This window comes from Schistocerca piceifrons, chromosome 6 (genome assembly GCF_021461385.2).
Source record: "Schistocerca piceifrons isolate TAMUIC-IGC-003096 chromosome 6, iqSchPice1.1, whole genome shotgun sequence".
NCBI classification, from domain to species: Eukaryota; Metazoa; Arthropoda; class Insecta; order Orthoptera; family Acrididae; genus Schistocerca; species Schistocerca piceifrons.
The window spans coordinates 204,799,744-204,824,070 of NC_060143.1; the positions used below are offsets into that span (position 1 = coordinate 204,799,744).

The 24,327-nt window shown below is 43.7% G+C and overlaps 1 protein-coding gene across 1 annotated transcript in view; it reads right to left on the reverse strand.

Annotated features, from left to right (window-relative positions):
• Positions 1 to 24,327, reverse strand: part of LOC124803237 (vegetative cell wall protein gp1) — a 185,375-nt gene that overhangs the window by 107,559 nt on the left and 53,489 nt on the right. Inside the window, exon 4 of the mRNA XM_047264418.1 lies at positions 9,769 to 10,155. Within this exon, the coding sequence (XP_047120374.1) occupies positions 9,769 to 10,155 (387 nt within the window). The remainder of the gene's footprint in view (positions 1 to 9,768; positions 10,156 to 24,327) is intronic.

The window sequence follows — 24,327 nt, forward strand, 5'->3', positions numbered from 1 at the left end:
CAGGAAGTCATTTCTGAAAGTATTCGTATGGAGCGTAGCCATGTATGGAAGTGAAACATGGACGATAAATAGTTTGGACAAGAAGAGAATAGAAGCTTTCGAAATGTGGTGCTACAGAAGAATGCTGAAGATTAGATGGGTAGATCACATAACTAATGAGGAAGTATTGAATAGGATTGGGGAGAAGAGAAGTTTGTGGCACAACTTGACCAGAAGAAGGGATCGGTTGGTAGGACATGTTCTGAGGCATCAAGGGATCACCAATTTAGTATTGGAGGGCAGCGTGGAGGGTAAAAATCGTAGAGGGAGACCAAGAGATGAATACACTAAGCAGATTCAGAAGGATGTAGGTTGCAGTAGGTACTGGGAGATGAAAAAGCTTGCACAGGATAGAGTAGCATGGAGAGCTGCATCAAACCAGTCTCAGGACTGAAGACCACAACAACAACATTCTATCTGCCTCTGCACATACACGCCTTACGTAAGTACATTCATGGCGGAGAGTACTTTGTCATAATACGACACACATGCGATTTCCTATCCTCGTGTTCATACAAGTGTAATTTTTGTACTTTCCACAGCCAATAACGGCAGCTTTCATAGCATGTTTTACACTTTTTATGGCTCATACAAATCCTAGAAAGGCTTCTACGAGTTCAGTCACACAAACCGAATACCGACCACAGACTGATGTCAATCCAGGAATTGGTGCGATTAGAGTTTATCCTATCCAGCTATCTTCCACTATATATCAGTTACACGAGAGAAATCTCCTTAAATTTCGTCTCTATGCTGTACCTCTGGAAAATAGGTTGAAACTCTGCAGAGAGCAATGTTACATATGAAACTTCCTGGCAGATTAAAACTGTGCCGGACAGACTCGAACTCGGGTCCTTTGTCTTCTGCAGGCAAGTGCTCTACCAACTGAGCTACACAAGCACGACTCACGACCCGTCCTCTAAGCTTTACTACCGCCAGTGCCTCGTCTCCTACCTTGCAGAACTAACACTCCCCCACAAAATTTTAATCTGCCAGTAAGTTTCATACCAGCGCGCACATACCATTGAAGAAGGAAAATTTCATTCTGCAAGTGCTACATATGTTTGCTTACCTAAAATTTTCATTTTACTTGCTATTTTGTAGGTTATAGACAACACCTATCTGAAATATCCGGTATATTTACAGGCTGTTTATAAATTATACAAAAGTAACTTTGAATTGTGAAAAAGGTAAATAACTTTCGGAAATTTATGATACAGCACTGAATGCAGTATATCTTCAACTAATCGAAGATCAGAATGGAATAATGACAATATCTTCAAGTTTTATTTAGGAATGTTCGAGGTGGCTACCTTTCGTAACATGATTAATGTCATCTCTAACGAGTTTCCTGCCAAATACTATGAAGCCAGTCTTTACGCAAGGCGGCAACTGCTTGTGTTATCCGTTGTGGCAGCTCGTCAACCCTTCCGGGAAGCCGAGGAACAAACGCTCAGCCTTTAACGCAACCCCAGTACACAGAGGTCTATGGGGGCTAATTCTGCTAATCGTCGTGGCCAGGACATTGTCTACCAAGTCCAATCCAAATCGGCACATTCCTCCCAAGACACGACAACTTCACAATGGTAAGTGTGGTGGCACTGAAAAATTCTGTTCACATTTTTCACTGTAATTGGGTCATTACCTAATGTTCAAGCATGTCCAGGTACGATATGCTTGAAAATGGACAGTACATTCGTTACTACTTACAGCCCTAGGCGTGTCCGCTACATGTTCAATTATGATGTGGTTTCTACTCATCTTACATCCGAACATTATGCCGATTCACTTTACCCAGGTATGGAAAGTAGGTTTGTCACTGAACACTACAATCCATCTTCAGTCTGCATTTTCTTAAACACTTCTACACAAACGTCAGCTCGTTTTAATGTTTCACATTCTCTTAAAGCTTGAGGCAGTTCGAGTTTGGATGGTTCGAATGACAGGCGATTCCTAATGCATTCCACACTGTAACACTAGGCATATTCATTCTGAGCTGGCACGTCTCGTTTATCTACCCACACTACGAATTTAAGACTGCAGAACTTTTTCAACTGCAGCGTCAGAGATTGTTGTGCCTTCCTGACACGGAGTTCTGTGTGATGCACAGCCAGTTTCGGTGAAATTGGTAAAGTTTGTCTGAGGTGGTGGCTGCTTGCGAGATTAGTTCTGAATTGTTTGTGAATTGTAGCCGATATGGATTCATGAAACCTTACGCAACACTGCACACGCTCTGCACCGTTATACGTCGACTTCATGATTACAGTTGGAATGTATCATTCGCGCATACCATCTACCGGCAACTTAGGTAATTAAAATTTTTAAGCGGGTTAAAACTTTAAAATTTACTTATTCAGTGCTGCATCAAACATTTCTGTAACTTATTAACCCTTTTCACAATTAAAGGTTACTTTATTTTATACACACACTGTACGGCAACATGACATTTTCAGTATACACTGAAGCGCAAAAAAAGAGGGAATAGACATGCGTATTGAAATACAGATGTTAACAGGCAGAATACGGCGCTGCGCTCGGCAACGCCGATATAAGAGAAGTGCCTGGAGCAGTTGTTAGACCGATTACTGCTGCTACACCGGCAGGTTAGGAAGATTTAAGAGAGTTTTAAAGTGGTGTTATAGACGGCGCACGAGCGATGGGACACAGTATCTACGGCGTAGCGATGAAGCCGGGGATTTTCATGTACGAGCATTTCAAGAGCGTACCGTAAATATCAGAAATCTGGCAAAACAAATGTGCGACATCGCTGCGGCCGAGAAAAGATCCTGCAAGAACAGGACCAACGACGACTGAAGAGAATTGTTCAATGTGACAGAAGTGCAGCCCATCCGCAAATTGCTGCAGATTTCAATGCTGTGCCATCTAGTATCAGCTTGCGAACTATTTAAAGAAACATCGGCATGGGATTTCTGGAGACGATGGGCCACTCTTTTAGCTTTGATGACTGTGCACGACAAAAGCTTTACGCATCGTCTGGGCCCGTGAACACCGACATTGGACTGTTGCTGACTGGAAACGCGTCATCTGCTCGGACGAGTATCGTTTCAAATTTTATCGAGCGGATGAACGTGTACAGGTATGGGGACAACCTCATGAATCCATGGACCCTTCATGTCAGCAGGAGATTGTACCAGCTGGCGGAGGCTTCGTAATGGTGTGGAGCATGTGCAGTAGGAATGAAATGGGACCCCTGATACGTCTAGATAGGTGACACGTACGTAAGCGTCATGTCTGATCATCTGCATCCATTCATGTCCATTGTGCATTCCCTCGGACTTGGGCAATTCCACCAGGACAATGCGACACCCCAGAAGTCCAGAACTGCTACGGAGTGGCTCCAGGAAAACCCCTCAGAGATTAAACACGTCCGCTGGCCAACAAACTCCGCAGACATGGAGGTTATTTAGCATATCTGGGATTCCTTGCAACATACTGTACTTCACCTCTTACAGATTTATGGACAGCCCTGCAGGATTAATGGTGTTAATTCCCTAGAGATCTACTTCAGCCATTAGTCGAGTCCATGCCACGTCGTGTCGCGGTACTTCTGCGTGCTTGTGGGGGTCCTACACGACATTAGGCAGGTGTGCAGTTTCTTTGGCTCTTCAGTGTATTTTTGACTAGGTTCTCGGAGATCAGAAACAGCCCATCAAATGAGATGCACCGTCATAACACGCATTCGTATGAGAGTATACATTAACGCCTCGACGAAACTCACATCATTAAAGAAATACGTCCTCAGTGCAGCTATCACTGGCTGGGCTGGGAGGATGGGTCGGCAGTCGTACTGACAAAACCGACAGCGTTCGACAGAAATGAATCAGTTTAATCAAGGAAAAAAATAGCGTATGTCAGAGGGGGTTCGAGCCTTGCTTCTCTCTAATACGGTTCCAGTGCTCTCATTGGAACTAGCTGACTAACTGAAGTACATTACTCTTTTAGCCGATTCGAAGCAACATGGTAGTAGATTCGAAGCAACATTTTAGTAGATTCGAAGCAACCGCGCCACAATAATGTCAACGCCAGAACTCGAGAACACGCATTTCACTGCACCAACTGGCTCGCTGCCAGATTTACAAGGAGCAGGAGTACGGGCGACTAGCAGCAGAGTCCCGGACAGACGGACGCCAGGGGTCGCCGCGGGACGCGAGACGCCGCGGTCAGCGCGCTGCCAGCGATAGCTTTGTTTGTCACAGATAAACCCAAGGCGGCCGGAAGAGCCGTACTTTCGGCGGCGGGCGCCGTTAGCGAGACGCCGAGGGCAAAGTTTCTGGCCGCCTATCACGTTTCCTGGCAACCAGACGCCGGCACGCTCCACCACGGACCACTGAGTGCCTCCGAACCTCTATCCACAATCACTCATGTCTCAAGGTCGCGACCGCCCAAATACACTGACCGGCACGACAAACGCAACAAATGATGTGTAATTATCTAATCAAAATGGAGCACTTCCAAGTTTTTTAAACGTATTTTTCTGCTGTTGCCTTGCGAGCAAACAATGAAGTGTTGATTGTTTATTGTACTAGCCTCAACTGTTTCTCGCGCAACGTTGAAAACATCACTGAATGTGAGCGAATAATGCTTTGCCGCTCTTGTAGCGCTTATTATTGTACTCTGAATTGTCCCCTTTCAGACGTGTTTGCAGGATCTTTCCATGACTGTCGTAATCAACTTTCTGGAGTGACATGCCATTAAGCCCTGAACAGGCTGCGGTGCGGAAGCTGTTGTGGAAGACGGCCGCAGAATGGATTACGTTGCGCAAGTTTTGAGGATTGGACCTTCCACAGTTCCACAAGCCTTGAGAGGTACAGGGAAACTTGAGCCTTTGCAAGGAGACCAGCAACAGGCCCGAGAAGAGCAACATCTGAGAGAGGAACGCTTCTTACGACTTCAATTTCTCCGCAACAGTCACACCGCCGCCACTGAACTGAAGTGTGCGTCTCTGGTTTATTTGGTTAAATTTATTTGTAACCTTTTTCATTGTTGGGCACTTAAATGGGACCGTACCACAATATTACATCGTAAGATGGCGATTAGAGTCAAAAGTGACAAATTTAAAATAAATTTCAGTTTTTTGTAAGCAATTTCAGTACTGCTTTTTCATGCCGGTCAGTGTGTTAGATACGTACAAATTTAACTTAGGCCAAAACAAATGTCAGGTAAGGGCGCGCACTGTTGAACTAACAAGGGTCTATCAAGTATGTCACAACAACGAACAAAGATCGTGTTTGTCAATGTATACAGACGTATCCGCTAACTCGCTTCAACAATAGCAAACGGTAGAATTCTATATTCATTGCCACGGACAAGAAGTGCTGACTAATGTTTAAAGTCTGCGTATGTAACTCAGCTACGAACACACCCCCGTCAATCGGCAAAGCTTCGAAACACTATTAATAAACGTTAACATGGTGATTTTAGTGCTTCAGATGTTCAACACAGTCCAAGGGCAATCACGAAATTCCCCTTGCGACTACCGCCGTACTGAATACATAAGGTACACCAGGAGAAGCGGTGTTTTAGGTTTCTTGCAACTTTCCCACTACCGTGATCTAGAATCAGCATAATTCAGAAGTTCAAATCCGTAGTTTTTTTAGGTCATCTGAAATGACCGTGAACTGTGATAATTGAGGGGATATCTTCTCGGCAATTAATCTGTCAAAATTAGCACACAAACTCTGCTAATTACAGTCGAAGTCCGATACTTACACCACACACGACACATGAATACAGCAACATCAATGGAACGAGCCCAATAAAATCATTTAGAGGAGCCGGAGCATTACATAATACGGCAGCTTTAAGGAATATAATTAGAGTGAAGAATTTTTCAGCGTTACTTTTCCTTTCGCAGACGTTTGAACGACCAGCAAACACTGTTGTGCTACAGTAAATTTCTTATTCTATGTTGGTTTACGCACAGTAGTCAGGAACGTAGCAGACAGCCTTGCGGATTACACGAAGGTTATTTGGCGACAATTTGAAATTACACCACCGACAGCTCAGTTCGTTTAAACATGGGTAGTCATGCACAAACAATTAGAGATTCGGACATATTTATTCTCTGACAGTCGCTTGTACAGCGTTCGTTTGGTACTGACGAAAGTTCACAGACGTGGTTGGTTAGGACCTGTAACAGCGTTTTCGGAATTCCTTGTTACGAAAGCTGGGGAAACTGCGACTTGTCAAGCATCGCTAGTTGCACCTTGTTTCCGTTCGGTAACCACGTATGATTCTACGACCGTTAGCGTTCAAGCACCGTAATCGTTGGATCGAGTGCCGATCGTCAGTTTTTTTTATTTTCAACAAAGTCATTTTCTTTACTATTTATATTACAATTGATATAATGGGAAAAATACGTATAATCGGATGAACTTTTATTAAATTTACAATGTTATTTGGAAGTCTACAAATTTTTACTACCACAAATATAGTATTCATAACTGTTTGCCATGTTTTGTGGAAAAATACCATCCTGCAACATGTAATGTCGAAAGCGACGATTAATTGTACATCTTCCGAAAGCCGTGTGTGCCGGTCAAAACTTGCAGGTAACAAGTAGTTACGGGATCCTTCCACGTATAAGGGATTTCTCAAATCAGCACAAGCACACATTTTCAGTGTCACTATGTGTTTCGTCGTTTACTAGTCGATAGTTATGAATATTATTTGCGATAAAAATTTGTAGACAGCCAAATAACATTGTAAATTTAATGAAAGTTCATTCGATTGCACTTATTTTCCCATTACATCAATTGAAATATAAATAATAAAGAGAATGACTTGAAACTAAAAGAAACTGATAACGGGACTATACATCGATTACGGTGCTTGAACGCTAGCCACTCGGTAGCCGCAGCTTCATGATAAAAATGGCCACGCGCAGATATATATTTGAAGATCGAAATTAGTTTGCGATTTTCTCAATAACGCTTGAGAAGTACGCGGTACTGCTTACACATTTTTTGTCCTCATGGAGTACTACGAGTGTACGAAGTTTGCAGTAAATCCGCGTTCCAAACGTCGTAGCCTCCCCTTGTTAGAAACGTCGGATGCTCTCTCCTGGCACACAACTCTCAAGACGTTCTTCACTTCCGGACTCCGACCCTGCTTGGATCGGACGTTGATAAATGGCTCCTAGAACATATCGAAGATACCTGATACGAATCATTTTCCCCGATGCTACTCCTAATTTCTGTGTGTATACGTGTACAAGAAAAAAATTCCCGGTTTTTTCTGGATTCCCGAGTTAGATACCCTTTTCCCGGGTGAAAACATTTTTCCCTGTTAAGTGAATACTTCTCCGCGGAGCTGCAGAACTTAGCAATCCTTTGAATAGCAAATGTTTTACACATCGGCGTGGAGGTTTTAATCATAGCTCGTCACGTGATTTTACCAGCCAATGCCAGCAGATATTCAGAGCATCGACAAGCGACAGTCGGCCAATGGCAACACTACTGAAGAAGCGCGAACACACAAATAGGGAAGTTAATGATCTAAATAAACATACATTACAGACACAAGAGAGGTTAAGCTTTCACACATGGTTACATGCGGTGGATGTCTATGGCGATCGCGTCTGAGTTTTGGGGCAGCACAGGGTTTTTACGCAACTTAAATTAGCAAACAGAATCTTCCATTATCACGGACTTCTGCTTTGACCAGTAGCAATGTGGTGAGGCCAGAAGAGCGCAAATAGAACACTGTCTTTGCTTCTATACATAGTGTATCTCCAGGATCACAGATAATGACTGGTCGGAAACTAAGATATATAGAAAACAGCCATATCAGTGGCTACAGCGTCTAACTTTTAACCCAACATACCAAGTTCTCAACAGGTTGGTTGATTTGGGGGAGGGGACCAAACGGCAAGCTCATTGATCCCATCGGATTAGGGGAGGATGTGGAAGGTAGTCCGCCATACCCTTTCAGAGGAACCATCCTGGCATTTGCCTGAAGCGATTTAGGGAAATCACGGAAAACCTAAATCAGGATGCCTGGACGCGGATTTGAACTGTTTTCCTCCCGAATGCGAGTCCGGTGTGCTAATCACTGCCCCACCTCGCTAGGTAAGTGCTCAATAGGGTCATCGTGCGTAACGCAGCAGACATCAGCACCGGCAGAAGAGCACGTGTATTTCATTTACGTCATTGCTGCTGCTACTGCTGCTGCTGCCGCCGCCACCATCCGTGAAGGCGTGAAGACAGCAACCCGCTTTTGAGATCTGTTCGTTGGGACGGTTATCTACAGGCGCGAACTAATTCGCTGCGGCGATACGGAACGGATTACTTTTATACATGGTCCATCTCATCTGCCACCTAGAGAAACTACAAAAATATTTTCGGGCAACTGTCAACGGTATCAATTTGAGAAATGCATAATACACAATGTGCTGTCTTACAATAAATTTAGTCACAAGCTGTTTCGATCACGGATCATCCCGGCAGTCGAAAAATATTTTTAACACCTTCACCTGGCATACAAGCTATTTAACCAGAATACCCCAATACTGACTTGTCTTACGATTTCAAGTCCAGCAATAGCGCGTAATTTCCTGGTTAAATAGCATGTATGCCATTTGGCGTTGCCACAATAGAATTTTTTCAACTGTGAAAACGTCCATGATAGAAACTGGTAGTGAAAATATGTATCTTAAGACTGGACAGTGTTGGCACGTAGTTCTGCAAGTAGTGCCACTACATAGCGCGTATTATGAAGCTCAACTTTCAGCGATGCTCTTTCCACCGTCCTTTTGATGCGTGTTTTCTATTCAAGCAGTCGTCTTCCGAAACACTGAAGGTACTTGTAATTTCAGTATATCCATTCTGGATGAGTAACTGCAACTGATTTAAATTGGTGATATATATGGGCTAAGTATGCAACCAGTCGCATTTTTGGATTTTCTGATACCACTCACTAACTTCTTGTCTAGGCACTGCAGGGTCATCCAGTGCAGGAGTTATAGCAACATTCTTGATCAGACGACGTTCTAGTCCTGCTGGCAGAAATTTAGTTACAGGAACGGAAAAATTTATGATCGAAAAGCTGTCATCTCAGGACAACACCCCCCCCCCCCACACACACACACAGTTAGCTGTACTGTCATTCATATTCTTTGTACTTCCATTCAGTGCTTACCATACTTTCTGTGAAGAAGTTTAAGACCAACTGCAGCTGCGCGTGCGCGTGTAACCTGAAAAATTACATTATGGGAATGTATTTGCCATTGATATCAAGGCAGTGAACTGTAAGTACGAACTATTCGTTTCAAAACTCTTCGTTATCGGTGACATTTCCGGCTCATCATGACCACTGCGTCTAGCTGCACATGGTCCAGAATACAATGTTCCTATCACAGCGTCTGATTAGCGTGCACTGGCTTGGAGACTGGTTGATGGTAGAATGAATCTAAGCCAAAATCCGAAGAGTTTAGAGGTTTGCAAATTTACACGCTCAAATTGCCGAAAAATTTATGAGCCTGTATTTATTTTAGGACATAGATTTTGGTGAGTGATCTGTAGCATATCCCAAGGTGTAGATTAGACTAATAGCTTGTGCAAGAATTGGCGAAACCAAAGATGACGACGTCATGAGAAGTTCACGCGTATTTCCAGTTATACTGGGGTTTTTGTCCGAGTTGTTCGCGTCATGGGACAAAGCAGACGTGTGTTAGTGGTAAGTTCAACATTCCCGGAAGGACGTACTCACCGAGTTCTCCTTGGGCGGCTCTGCGGCGTCCTGCTTGCCCCTGAGCAGGTTCCTCAGCGAGAACTTCCTGGCCACCGGCTTGCTCTTGTCCTTCTCCTTGTCCTTGCCCTTGTCCTTTTCCTTCTCCTTCTTGTCCTTCTTGCCCTTTTCCTTCTTGCCCTTCGGTTTGTCCTCCGCGGGGGAGGTGGCCGCGTCGGCTCCCTCCTTGCTGTCGCCGTCCGCCGCCGCCTCCTTGGCGTCGGTGCCGTTGACGTTCACGGTCGCTTCTGGCTCCGCGGCCGACACGGAGTTCTCGTCCCCGTCGGCTTTTGCGGCCGGCGCCGAGGGTGCAGCGTCGCCATCCTCGTCCACCACGGCCTCCGACCCGTTCACCATCACCTCGCCATCCTGCACAGGCATTCACACCCTGTAGGTACACATACAGAACTGGGCGCAGCGTGTTAGTAACTCGAAAATACATATTTACAACAAATTACTGAATCAGCTGATTTTTTTCCATTCATAACTATCATACATGGACTCAGAGGTTCACTGCTATCTATTTACGAGTCGTCGTGATAAAGAAACGCAAAATTACAATATACAGGGTGTTACAAAAAGGTACGGCCAAACTTTCAGGAAACATTCCTCACACACAGATAAAGAAAATGTTATGTGGACGTGTGTCCGGAAACGCTTACTTTCCATGTTAGAGCTCATTTTATTACTGCTCTTCAAATCACATTAATCATGGAATGGAAACACACAGCAACAGAACGTACCAGCGTGTGTTCAAACACTTTGTTACAGGAAATGTTCAAAATGTCCTCCGTTAGCGAGGATACATGCATCCACCCTCCGTCGCATGGAATCCCTGATGCAGCCCTGGAGAATGGCGTATTGTATCACAGTCGTCCACAATGCGTGCACGAAGAGTCTCTACATTTGGTACCGGGGTTGCGTAGACAAGAGCTTTCAAATGCTCCCATAAATGACAGTCAAGAGGGTTGAGGCCACGGAATTGGTCCGCCTCTACCAATCCATCGGTCACCGAATCTGTTGAGAAGCGTACGAACACTTCGACTGAAATGTGTAGGAACTCCATCGTGCATGAACCACATGTTGTGTCGTACTTGTAAAGGCACATGTTCTAGCAGCACAGGTAGAGTATCCCGTATGAAATCATGATAACGTGCTCCATTGAGCGTAGGTGGAAGAACATGGGGCCCAATCGAGACATCAACAATGCCTGCCCAAACGTTCACAGAAAATCTGTGTTGATGACGTGATTGCACAATTGCGTGCGGATTCTCGCCAGCCCACCCATGTTGATTGTGAAAATTTACAATTTGATCACGTTGGAATGAAGCCTCATCCGTAAAGAGAACATTTGCACTGAAATGAGGATTCACACATTGTTGGATGAACCATTCGCAGAAGTGTACCCGTGGAGGCCAATAAGCTGCTGATAGTGCCTGCACACGCTGTACATGGTACGGAAACAACTGGTTCTCCCGTAGCACTCCCCATAAGTTACTTTGTACAGCAGCAACTTCTCTGACGCTGACATTAGGGTTATTGTCAACTGCACGAAGAATTACAGGTGTCCTCGTCGTTCTAGGTCTTCCCCAGTCGCGAGTCACAGGCTGGAATGTTCCGTGCTCCCTAAGACGCCGATCAATTGCTTCGAACGTCTTCCTGTTGGGACACCTTCGTTCTGGAAATTTGTCTCGATACAAACGTACCGCGCCACGGCTATTGCCCCGTGCTAATCCATAGCATCAGCATCGTAATGGGCATCTGCCAACTCCGCATTTGTAAACATTGCACTGACTGCAAAACCACGTTCGTGATGAACACTAACCTGTTGATGCTACGTACTGATGTGCTTGATGCTAGTACTGTAGAGCAATGAGTCGCATGTCAACACAAGCACCGAGGTCAACATTACCTTCCTTCAAATTGGCCAACTGGCGCTGAATCGAAGAAGTACAGTACATACTGACGAAACTAAAATGAGCTCTAACATGGAAATATAGGCGTTTCCGGACACATGTCTACATAACATCTTTATTTGTGTGTGAGGAATGTTTCCTGAAAGTTTGGCCGTACCTTTTTGTAACACCCTGTAGAAAACGGACGAACTTCTTAGGGTTCCATACAAAATTGTGTACAGGCAGCTCATCTGTACGTTCTGATACGAGTTTGAAAATAGTATGTGAGAAATGACACTATCTCCTGCTTGAAGTGACTGTTAGACGCTTAAATTTTTTTATACTATATAGGGACAGCAGACTTCAGTATTTGACAAATTTCAACTTTATACCTCGAACCGTTTCTCAGATAATAGCGTCCTAACAGGCAGACACAATGATACTGTAAAGGTTCCAATTTTACCGATCGCGGTACAAACCCTGAAAATTATGTTTAAGACCAATTTAAGGAAAACCCAATATTTTGTTAGAAATCTAAGACGTCGAACCGTCACATCAGGCGGATCTTCGTCGCTTAAAACACTTCTCACGTGCCGTACTTAGAAAAGTAAACTTACGTTCGTAAAGAGCACATGAACGTCTATGCTAGTTTAACAAAACGGTTTTCAAACACTTTTTTGTACCTTTTGCTTTGCAAAGGAAGTCCGAATCTAATTTATCGTGTCAAGTGTACTATCTGTAACAAGTGTCACTTAACCCGAGCTCGACCCCACGAGCAATTCTTAAATGGAGGGATAAGGAATTATCGCAATTACACCACCTTAATTATTTCAACAACTAAATGAGCGCCGAGAACCGAAAACCCACTTGGACCACCAGGGCATACACTAATTGCAGCTATGCTGGGCTGGAGGATGTATTGGTTTCACAATATTCTAAGACTTGCTGGCTTGGCGCGCGAAGTGTCTCGGGCAGTCCGGCACTACAGTTCGACCGTCGCTAGGTACAGACATGTTTGTCATAGTAGTATTTGATTCGCGTAATTCTCCAGTTCTGACGGTTCCAGTAGACAGACGTTGTCTGTGGCATGATGTATTTCATGTTATTTTAGCCAGATATAATGACTGTGGAAAGATATGTTCAATACGTTGTGATCAAGAATAGTTTCTCGTGTCTATATTAATAACAACGCGAGTGGCATCCCAAATGAGTTATAGTTTATTCATAGCAGCAGTTCCTTGCGAAGTTAATTTCAGCCTGAAGAAAAAGAATCCACGACCTGCGTGCTGTTTTCTGCGCTGGGGACATCATGAAGACAGCACGTTAGTGAAGTGTATAAGAGCTTATGTATTCCACACAGGGCAGTGGAAACTAGGCACCTCACGTGTACTGCATGCACAGTACAAATGTGCTCGGTGGCACGTCATCTGCACTAATGCAGAGGAGGTAAAGAAGGATGAAAGTATTAACACTCACTTTTATTCCTTGTTTCTTGCCGTACCTGGCAGGAAACAAGGCTGAAGCAACTAAGTCAGATGAACGGACAAGCGCTCACTGAGCAAGAAGTAATGTGAGCGCGAAGTAATGTGAGCGCAAAGAAAAGCAAAAGAAAAACTAAAAATGCCCCTTTAACATCAGGCGGTCCAGTAGGGACCAAATTTAATACTTACACAACTGAAAAATTTACGCGATGGTCGTGTTGCCTTAAAGCAGCATGCCAAACTTCGTATAATTTCATTAAGTCTAGGGGCACAAATAGATACAATTAGGCAGTTGCTAAACGAGCACATCAGCAAAGGTTTGCGTACGAGCTTGGAATAGACAGCGGTTCCGGTCTCGGTCGGCCATTCATTCAGCCGGTGGTAAGTGAGGAGCCGTGTGTAGGACGATACAGCAGACAGCCGCTGGACTGCTGGGTGAGTCACGTGCTCCTGCGACCTGAGTCACGGCGGCCGCTGGCTGGCTGGCTGGCAGTGACTCAGGGCAGGTCCCGCTCTCTGCACAACAGCTGATGCACGCCGTTTCGTCGCTGCCGCCGCCTCATGAGGCAACACCAACAAGCGTGTCCGATTCGGCCCCACAAAGACGTCGAAACTGCCGCTTTCCAACAGAAGCCCAAGAAACTTTTTACAATTTCCACGACCTGATACATTACGAAAGGCACGTCAAGATTAACGCACAATGGCACTCTTCTGGTGGAAGGCTAAATCAGAGCTGCTACATCAACATCTACATTTATACTCCGCAAGCCACCCAACGGTGTGTGTCGGAGGGCACTTTACGTGTCATTGTCATTACCTCCCTTTTCTGTTCCAGTCGCGTATGGTTCGCGGGAAGAATGACTACCGGAAAGCCTCTGTGCGCGCTTGAATCTCTCTAATTTTACATTCGTGATCTCCTCGGGAGGTATAAGTAGGGGGAAGCAATATATTCGATTCCTCATCCAGAAACGCACCCTCTCGAAACCTGGACAGCAAGCTACACCGCGATGCAGAGCGCCTCTCTTGCTGAGTTTGATAAACGTCTCCGTAACGCTATCGCGCTTACCAAATAACCCTGTGACGAACGCGCCGCTCTTCTTTGGATCTTCTCTATCTCCTCCATCAACCCGATCTGGCAATACTGAAGTACAGGTCGAACGAGTATTTTGTAAGCCACCTCCTTTGTTGATGGATTACATTTTCTAAGGACTCTCCCAATGAATCTCAACCTGGTACCCACCTTACCAACAATTTTACATGATCATTCCACTTCAAATCGTTCCGCACGCATACTCCCAGATATTTTACAGAAGTAACTGCTACCAGTGTTTGTTCCGCTACCATATAATCATACAATAAAGGATCCTTCTTTCTATGTATTCGCAATACATTACATTTGTCTGTTAAGGGTCAGTTGCCACTCCCTGCACCAAGTGCCTATCCGCTGCAGATCTTCCTGCATTTCGCTACAATTTTCTAATGCTGCAACTTCTCTGTATACTACAGCATCATCCGCGAAAAGCCGCATGGGACTTCCGACACTATCTACTAGGTCATTTATATATATTGTGAAAAGCAATGTTCCCATAACACTCCCCTGTGGCACGCCAGAGGTTACTTTAACGTCTGTAGACGTCTCTCCATTGGTAACAACATGCTGTGTTCTGATATTCCTAGGCTCTTTGTTTACCGGGCGACAGTGCGGAACTATGTCGAACGCCTTCCGAAAGTCAAGGAAAATATCATCTGCCTGGGAGCCTGTATCTAATATTTTCTGGGTCTCATGAATAAATAATGGGAGTTGGGTCTCGCACGATCGCTGCTTCTGGAATCCATGTTGATTCCTACAGAGCAGATTCTGGGTTTCCAGAAACGATATGATACGCTGCTATGAATATTCTGACGGAAGAAGTTGAGCGCACACGCGCAGGACGCTGAGTGATACTAATTGTGGCTCCTGGGCCAAAACATTCCGCGGGTGATAATTGCTAAGGCAGTCATGTGTATCAACACTCCTCTCCTCCCCTCCCCTCCCCCCCCCCCCCTCGCCCAGCACAAGTTTACGAATTGATTTTTAAAGGCACTCCCATTATAATGCAGTTATGTCTTTTCCTTCGAAGTATACCATATAAAAATCACTTTCTTGGCAGAAGTTATTTACCATTTCATTACCAATTGTTACAGCTTCACTGAAGGAGGGAAAATTGCGGATTAAAGTCCAGTCGATGGCGAGTTCATTACAGCGTTCAATCATGGATGGAGAGCAATAAATAAGTTCACACACATCCCTCTATGCGCCTTACTGTCATTCTTATGTTCTGTTTTAGGTTCGTATGACAGTCATGTGAGTTATTCAGTGTTTTTGGCGGGTTCTTAGGGCATATTTATTTCTTGGGGCATGTTTTTCGTACTTTGGGTACTTTTGGAAGCACTGGTGTTGGTGCCTTCTTTACAAAGGTTCCACATCTCTGATACACATTTTCTCACGAGTGTCTTCTAACAGACTGCTTGCCTACGGAATTTTGCCTCAGTTGTGCGACTGGATTCGTGATTTCCTGTCAGAAAGGTCACAGTTCGTAGTAATAGACGGAAAGTCATCGAGCAATACCGAAGTAATAGCCAGCATTCCCCAAGGAAGTGTGTTAGAACCTCTATCGTTCCTGATCTATACTAACGAAACAGGAAAATCTGAGTAGTCGTCAGATTTTCTTGCAGATGATGCTGCCATTTACTGCCTTCTGAAGTCATCAGATGACCAAAATTAATAGCAAAATGATTTAGATAACATGTATGTAAGGTGCGAAAAGTGGCAATTGACCCTGAATAAAGAAATGTGAAGTTATTCACATGAGTACTGAAAGAAATCAACTAAATTTCGATTACAAGATAAGTCACAGATCTGAAGGCTGTAAATTCGACTAAATACTTAGGGATTACAACTACAAATAAACTAAATTGGAACGATCACATAGATAATGTCATAGGTAGAGCAAACCAAAGACTGCGATTCATTGGCAGAACACTTAGAAGGTGCAAGAAGTCTACTAAAGACTTTTTACACCACGCTTGTCTGCCCTATTCTGGAGTATTGCTGTGCAGTGTGGGATTCGCATCAGGTGGAATTGAACGAACATCGAAAAAGTTCTAAGGCAGCAGCTCTCATTATCGCGAAATAGGCGAGATAGTGTCACAGCTATTATACGTGAACTGAAGGCGTTTTTCGTTGCGACGGGATCTTATGAAATTTCAATCACCGGTTTTCTCCACCGATTGCGAAAACATTGTTGGCACCCACCTACATAGGGAGAACTGATCACGATAAAGTAAGAGAAATCAGGGCTCACAAAGAGAAATTTAAGTGCTCATTTTTCCCGCGCGCCATTCGATAGTGGAACGGTAGACAGCTTGAAGGTCGTTCATTGAACCCTCTGCCAGGAACTTAATTGTGAACATCAGAGTAATCTCGTAAATGTAGATAACTAGTAGACAACTATTACAGGAAAATCTTACATTTTAAAAGCAATTCCACCCGCAAGCAAATCGCAGTTTCCCACTATCAGTCAAGATGGAAGTGGGTCACGCTTTGTCCCGGCAGTCTAATCCATTTCCACCAGATGTACATACTTATTTACTTCCTGGTGCTTGCATAAATTATACCCGCTCAGAGTTTAGTGAAAGGTTATTCACGTTTCGCCTGTCGATCCAACTGGTTTTGATTTCGCGTACTGAAGTCAGAACCCTGAACCTAACACACAAGCGAAACGAAACATTTAGATTATTGGACGAAGAAATACGTCACTCTAAACGACATTCGGAAGACAAATTACGTGACTTTCATTCCTCTTCACATCATCCATCTGTCATCAGATCAGCATGTAAATTTTGAGACTACGATAATCTGCAATCCAGTACAGTGTCCTAACAAGAGCAAACCCTTTTCTTAAGGTTACGAAAAACAGTTTCTTGGAAAACTAGGCTTCCTACTAAACGCACAAAGAACCTTAGGACTGACAGACTAACATTATATTCATAATATTTAAACTGCGTATCTCAGTTCGCGACGCGCAAAAACAGTCTAGCAATGTCAAAACATTTTTATGCGGAGTTTCTAGCTTCAAAGAGGTAGGAGGGACGGAAGGGCATTTTACAGCAGATTAATTGTACGTGACGCCTATACACCAGAATACGCCTAACAACCACGGCCTCACTGTCGCCTCACTATTTACTCGCGATGGTATTGCTACTTATGTATGACCGTTTATGTACGTTTAGTTGTCAGCATATTAAAAATTACACTCTGCGCACGGCAATCACCTTTTACACATTGAGATGACGTAGAACGAATGTACGAGACGCAGCAACATCGTTAATATAACTGACTGTGGCACCAACGCCGCATTAGGAGATATAGTATGGTTGAGAATGAAGCTATTCTGTAAGACTGTAATAAAGTGGAGGCTGTTTTAACAGAAGAGTTCCAGGTTATTTCACTTTCAGTTCCCGAATTTTCCTGACCCAATTTTTATTATATCTGAGACCACGTATTATTTCTCTAATTTTCATGACGCAAGTTAGACTGCAGTTGCTACGATCACTTACTGGCCATTATTTCTGGTTAGAATAAACTACAGTTTTACCAACAGTCAGTCTTACCTAGTGGCACACTTGAAAATTCCTTCGTCAACATCGTTTGACACCATCGTGCCATGCCCTTACGCAGTAACTATGAACGAAAAAAATCACAGGAAAGCACTTCGAACTGTGGTCACTGGAAAGTGGTATCCATAGACTGATAGCAACGAAGTACCACAAATCAAATCTTTCTTTACTCGTCGCCAGCAAAGAAAGTACCTAAGCATGAATATGCGAGACTTATCTTCAAAACACGCGTGTTCAAGTATGGACTTATATTTTTCTAGCGAACTCTAAATGCTACGCAATTGCTAATGAGTAGAAATTGGAAATACATCCTACCCACAACCTTCTCCCGCTTACCCCCTCCCCCTCCCCCCGTGCCTTACGAAGTTTCAAACGATTAAAAAAAATTTAATTAATTAAAAAGTTGTTATATTAACTTAAGAATGTTGTTAAATTAACTTAATTATGTCGTGTATTGGAAAATTTGAATCGTTCCACATCATTACGAAATATCGTATTCATGATCCATGGAACTAGTATTAATCTAATCTAACAGTATTTTAACTATAAAATTCTATGTCATGAAACAATCTGTCTTATGTAAAACAGATGACGAGGAAGAAAATACACTTGTGTATACAAACATTGTTCGGAAATTTGAGAATTTATGTAAAGGTTACATGCCCTGCTCTTAGTTAAAAGCTGACAGCAAGAAAACTAAACTGCACATTTTCGCAGGTGGTTACGACATAAAACCTGTGCATTATTGGTTAAAAATAGGCTACATATGTCTCACTTCAGAGTATGTTGTAAAAATTTTAAGTAAAGGTGTCAAGAACTGAGCTTTTTGGCAACTACCTTGTTTTATACAGAATCCGCCAGAAAAATGTATACAATTTTTATCAGGCTCAATCGAGATCTCGATATTGTTGTTCGACTTTAGTTAGAGTGTGTTTTATGTTCATTGGCTCAACATATGTTATTCCTTTCATCTCGCTATTGAGAAAACAAGATGGCTCGAGCATGTTTGACATTCGAGCAACGAATATGTATTGTGAAGTGATTTTTCAAGTTTGATAATGTCGTTGAAGTGCAACGTCATTGGAGCCGGGGAGTTTGAAACGGAACCGCCAACTCTCCTAACAAACGGATCATTGACAGGTCTGAATTGCATGGAACGATTTGTGATATTCACGAAGGAAGATCAGGAAAACAGCGTACAGCTACAAGTTCTGCTTCGTCGGCTCTCGTGTTGGAAAAGTTTGTTAATCCTCCACAGAAGTCTGCTACACAATGTGGACGTGAAGTGGGGTTGGCAGTACAATTTTACGAAGAATTCTGAAAGCTGCAAAGTGGAAAGTTTACGTTCCACTACTACTGCACGTTATTAATGACAACGATCCCGATCGCCCAATGTAATTTTGCGAATGGTATCAGCAAACGGTAACTGACAAATTTGTGACGGAGGTAGTGGAGTGGCGAGGCACAATTTAAACTTTATGGAACCGTGACTCGGCATAACAGTGTACTGGGCACCGGAAAGTCCGCATGTTTATGTGGATAAAGCGGTCATACTACCAGGGGTTCATGTGTGGTGTCTACTATCATCTAGAGACTTAGAAGGGCCATTTTTCTTTGATGCTAGTGTCACTGGAGAAGAGTACCTGGAAATATTACGCACATCAATTTTGCCAGGTATACGTGCGCTTTATTGAGCTGATGAGGTCTTCTACCAACAGGACGGGGGGCCACACCACTACCACCTAGCCCTACGAGCTTTCCTCGATGACAATTTTCCGGGGCACTGGATTGGACGAAGAGGGTCTATTGAGTCCCCTCCACAGTCGCCAGATCTAACACCTATGGACTTGTGGGGATCTGTGAAAGGTAACGACGTAAGCCAAGCACGCTGGAGGAACTTCGCCAGGAGATTACAGCGTCATGCGCAGCGATCTCCCTGTAACATTAACGTAGTGGCGGCGACCGCTCGTCGTTCTGTTATGTATAGAAGGTGTTACAAAAAGGTACGGCCAAACTTTCTGGAGACATTCCTCACACACAAACAAAGAAAAGATGTTACGTGGACATGTGTTCGGAAGCGCTTGATTTCCATGTTAGAGCTCATTTTAGTTTCGTCAGTATGTACTGTACTTCCTCGATTCACCGCCAGTTGGCCCAATTGAAGGAAGGTAATGTTGACTTCGGTGCTTGTGTTGACATGCGACTCATTGCTCTACAGTACTAGCATCAAGCACATCAGTAAGCAGCATCAACAGGTTAGTGTTCATCACGAACGTGGTTTTGCAGTCAGTGCAATGTTTACAAATGCGGAGTTGGCAGATGCCCATTACGATGCTGATGCTATGGATTAGCACGGGGCAATAGCCGTGGCGCGGTACGTTTGTATCGAGACAAATTTCCAGAACGAAGGTGTCCCAACAGGAAGACGTTCGAAGCAATTGATCGGCGTCTTAGGGAGCACGGAACATTCCAGCCTGTGACTCGCGACTGGGGAAGACCTAGAACGACGAGGACACCTGTAATTCTTCGTGCAGTTGACAATAACCCTAATGTCAGCGTCAGAGAAGTTGCTGCTGTACAAAGTAACTTATGGGGAGTGCTACGGGAGAACCAGTTGTTTCCGTACCATGTACAGCGTGTGCAGGCACTATCAGCAGCTTATTGGCCTCCACGGGTACACTTCTGCGAATGGTTCATCCAACAATGTGTGAATCCTCATTTCAGTGCAAATGTTCTCTTTACGGATGAGGCTTCATTCCAACGTGATCAAATTGTAAATTTTCACAATCAACATGGGTGGACTGGCGAGAATCCGCACGCAATTGTGCAATCACGTCATCAACACAGATTTTCTGTGAACGTTTGGGCAGGCATTGTTGATGTCTCGATTGGGCCCCATGTTCTTCCACCTACGCTCAATGGAGCACGTTATCATGATTTCATACGGGATACTCTACCTGTGCTGCTAGAACATGTGCCTTTACAAGTACGACACAACATGTGGTTCATGCACGATGGAGTTCCTACACATTTCAGTCGAAGTGTTCGTACGCTTCTCAACAGATTCGGTGACCGATGGATTGGTAGAGGCGGACCAATTCCGTGGCCTCAACCCTCTTGACTGTCATTTATGGGAGCATTTGAAAGCTCTTGTCTACGCAACCCCGGTACCAAATGTAGAGACTCTTCGTGCACGCATTGTGGACGACTGTGATACAATACGCCATTCTCCAGGGCTGCATCAGGGATTCCATGCGACGGAGGGTGGATGCATGTATCCTCGCTAACGGAGGACATTTTGAACATTTCCTGTAACAAAGTGTTTGAACACACGCTGGTACGTTCTGTTGCTGTGTGTTTCCATTCCATGATTAATGTGATTTGAAGAGCAGTAATAAAATGAGCTCTAACATGGAAAGTAAGCGTTTCCGGACACACGTCCACATAACATTTTCTTTATTTGTGTGTGAGGAATGTTTCCTGAAAGTTTGGCCGTACCTTTTTGTAACACCCTGTATAGCCGCCAACGATAATCATTTTGAACATTTAAAGCAACCATGTGCTAATCTGAAGGCCGTACAACATGTGTGATCAATTATTAAATTTAAAATTAAGACATAAGTAATACTTTTCGTTGTTTAAAGTGTGTGTACATTTGCTGGTGGACACTAGATTTACGTTTGAGTGAATAACGAAGTCAGGGCTACATGAACTTTTTCACCCGCACTTCACACACAGTCTTACTCTTAATGAAATGAGAAACGGACCTGCAGCCAGAGAACCCACGGACAGAATTAAACATGACCTACGAACGTGATGAAGGTAACCGTGATAGAGCAACAAACATTACAGCAATTCAGTGGCCTTCACCTTTCCTTGCCCGACACCACGAGAGATTGATTGTAACAAAAACCAGCCACGTGCGATTAGGACTGGAGATCTGAGGATTAAGAACAAATTATGTTTCCAGATAATTTATATAGGTTTTGATCCTGGTTGCGAACTTCAAAGTGTGACAAACAGCTGTATCTTGACTGCATGGATGACAGAATAAGAAATTTGGACTTTATTCCTACACTCGTTCCTGAGAAAAAGGGGTCTGAACAGGTGAACGACGAAGTAATCCTGTAAGGGTCCCATGTTTATGGGCAGGTAATGGGGCCTAAATACGAATCTGATTTTTTCTGTTAATGGAAGTATCTACAGTCTCAGACTTTCCTGAATCTTTCAGAGTTCAATTTTTCCAGGAAATCTACCTGAGAATTGGCGATTTTCCACGGTTGTCAGATAGGTCGCCGCTACTTACAAGCTATGAAGGAACATGAGGCAGGAAAGGCCTCGCCTCATAGCTCAGTGAACTGTGGAAGAAAGCAGGAAGAACCTCGCGGTGATCTCATTCGATGGTGGTGGTGCTTATGACTGGCCACCGCCGCAAGACGTATCAGCGAGGAAGCGTCACCAGCCGAGGAAGTTCTCCGCCAGATAATGCGCGTCCGGTGCCATCCGAGTGAGTGCGCTAGGGCGGCCTAGTTTTAACACGGGCTGAGCACTAACTAAACCCCGTGAGAAATACTCTAGCACAGGGTCGTTCTGTGACAAAAAAACTGCACATCAGTTGGAAGGAGGCGCAGAAGTTACACAATTTTGTTCATTTACTGTAGAATCTTTGAACGTGAGCTCAAAGGTAATGAGGTGCAACAAAATGACGTCATCCCTACCAGCCAAGAGGGATTCAGCAAACATCTTAATGTGCGAAACCCAACCCTCGTTTTCTCAGTTGACATGCTGGATGTTTTCTCTCAAGACAGTCAGATGCAGTATTTCATTTCCGGAAACCATTACACATAAGCTTATTATTTATTACTTAAAGTGTAATCGCATGGGGTATCAAGCGAAATTTGTGAGGGTTTCTTGGCAGGGACTACATTCAGTGTTATCTTGGACGCAAAATCGGCAGCTACAGTAGTAACAGCGGGTATTATATTAATCGCCCTTGCATGAAATGGTAACCTCACTTTTCGCAGATTCAGTTAGCTATAATGAAGCAATGTCTGAGAAATTAATGTACAAATAAGTGACACTGGAAAGATTTCAGATTGGAGCAAAACATTAGCAACTTGCTTTTTTTTTAAATCTTCGGGAATGTAAAATTGTAAATTTCATAAATCGAAAAAAACAGTCTGCGATGATTACAGTATCAATGAGTCACAACTGCAACGCTAACTATTACCTGAGTATTTCCGGGACATGAAATGGAACGATCATATAGGCTAAAACGCAGGTAAAGCAGATGACCTTCATCGATGGAATACTAGGGAAACGCAGTCTACAAAGTAGATTGCGCACATAACACTTGTGCGACCCATCTCAGAATATTGTTTAAGAGAGTGGGACACCGAATAGGACAGCACCAATGATCACAGGTTTGACACGTGGGAGAGAGTCACAGACGCTGAAAGAACTGAACTGGCGGACGCTTGAAGATAGACAAACTATCCCGTGGATTCCTACTTAGTTTCTAGAACCAACTAAATGATGAATCTGTACTGCAGCCTCCTACATCTCATCTCATACGAGTCGTGAAGTAAGATTAGATTAATTCCAACATTCAGAGGCTTTTAGGCAATCATTCTTCCCTTGCTCAATACGTGAATGAATATTGGTAAAGGTTACAATAGGACGTCCATTCTGCCATGGTTTGCAGAATATGGGTGTAGATGGTAATTAGTAAGAATGAGGATTTTAAGATGTTAGCTTTTAAGAACATGGCCTTTGACCTACAATCGTTAGTATTCTGGTCTCGGAAAAAAAAGGCAACAGCATTTCGGTGTTTCCTGCAATATCTGTTTCATTTAATTATTGTAACCTAGTACATTTCGTAGACTTAAAGCGGAGAAAAAGCCTTCAAGTTTGTTTTCACGCCACATTACAGTGTATGCCACTGCTTGCTTCCGAACGGAACTGAATTTAGGTGAATCTACGCCTCGACATAATTACATTGCAGCTTTATTAAATAATCGTTTCAAGAACAGTTTATTTTACTCCAGTTGTCGGAGGTCTCGTATCCAAACGAGCAATAGCTTTACACTTACTGCAGCGCCGAAGATGGCTAAGCCCCATGACATACGTCCTGTGCCTTTCGTATCAGTCTCCAGCCAATGTTTGCGTAATTGTGACTTGCCCACACGAGTTATGGCATTATCGAAGGTCTACCCTTCACTGGTGATGGCGGCTGAATCTTTGACAATGATAGCCACTGTGCTGGCAAACCGCTAGCAAAATAAATACACTAACGTCCGCCGACAATACAGAGACTAAAGTCGACAGCCAAATACGTCAACACGTGGCCGCCAAAATCTCGACAATTTGAACTCCAGGAGTGTCATGTCTTCAAATACTAGTCCAGTAACAAGTTCATTGTCAATATAAAAATTCTTTAACGATTAGTAATTTTCAACTCTACAACGTAAAACGCTACGTTTTTCTTGTTTGATGCAGTTACAATG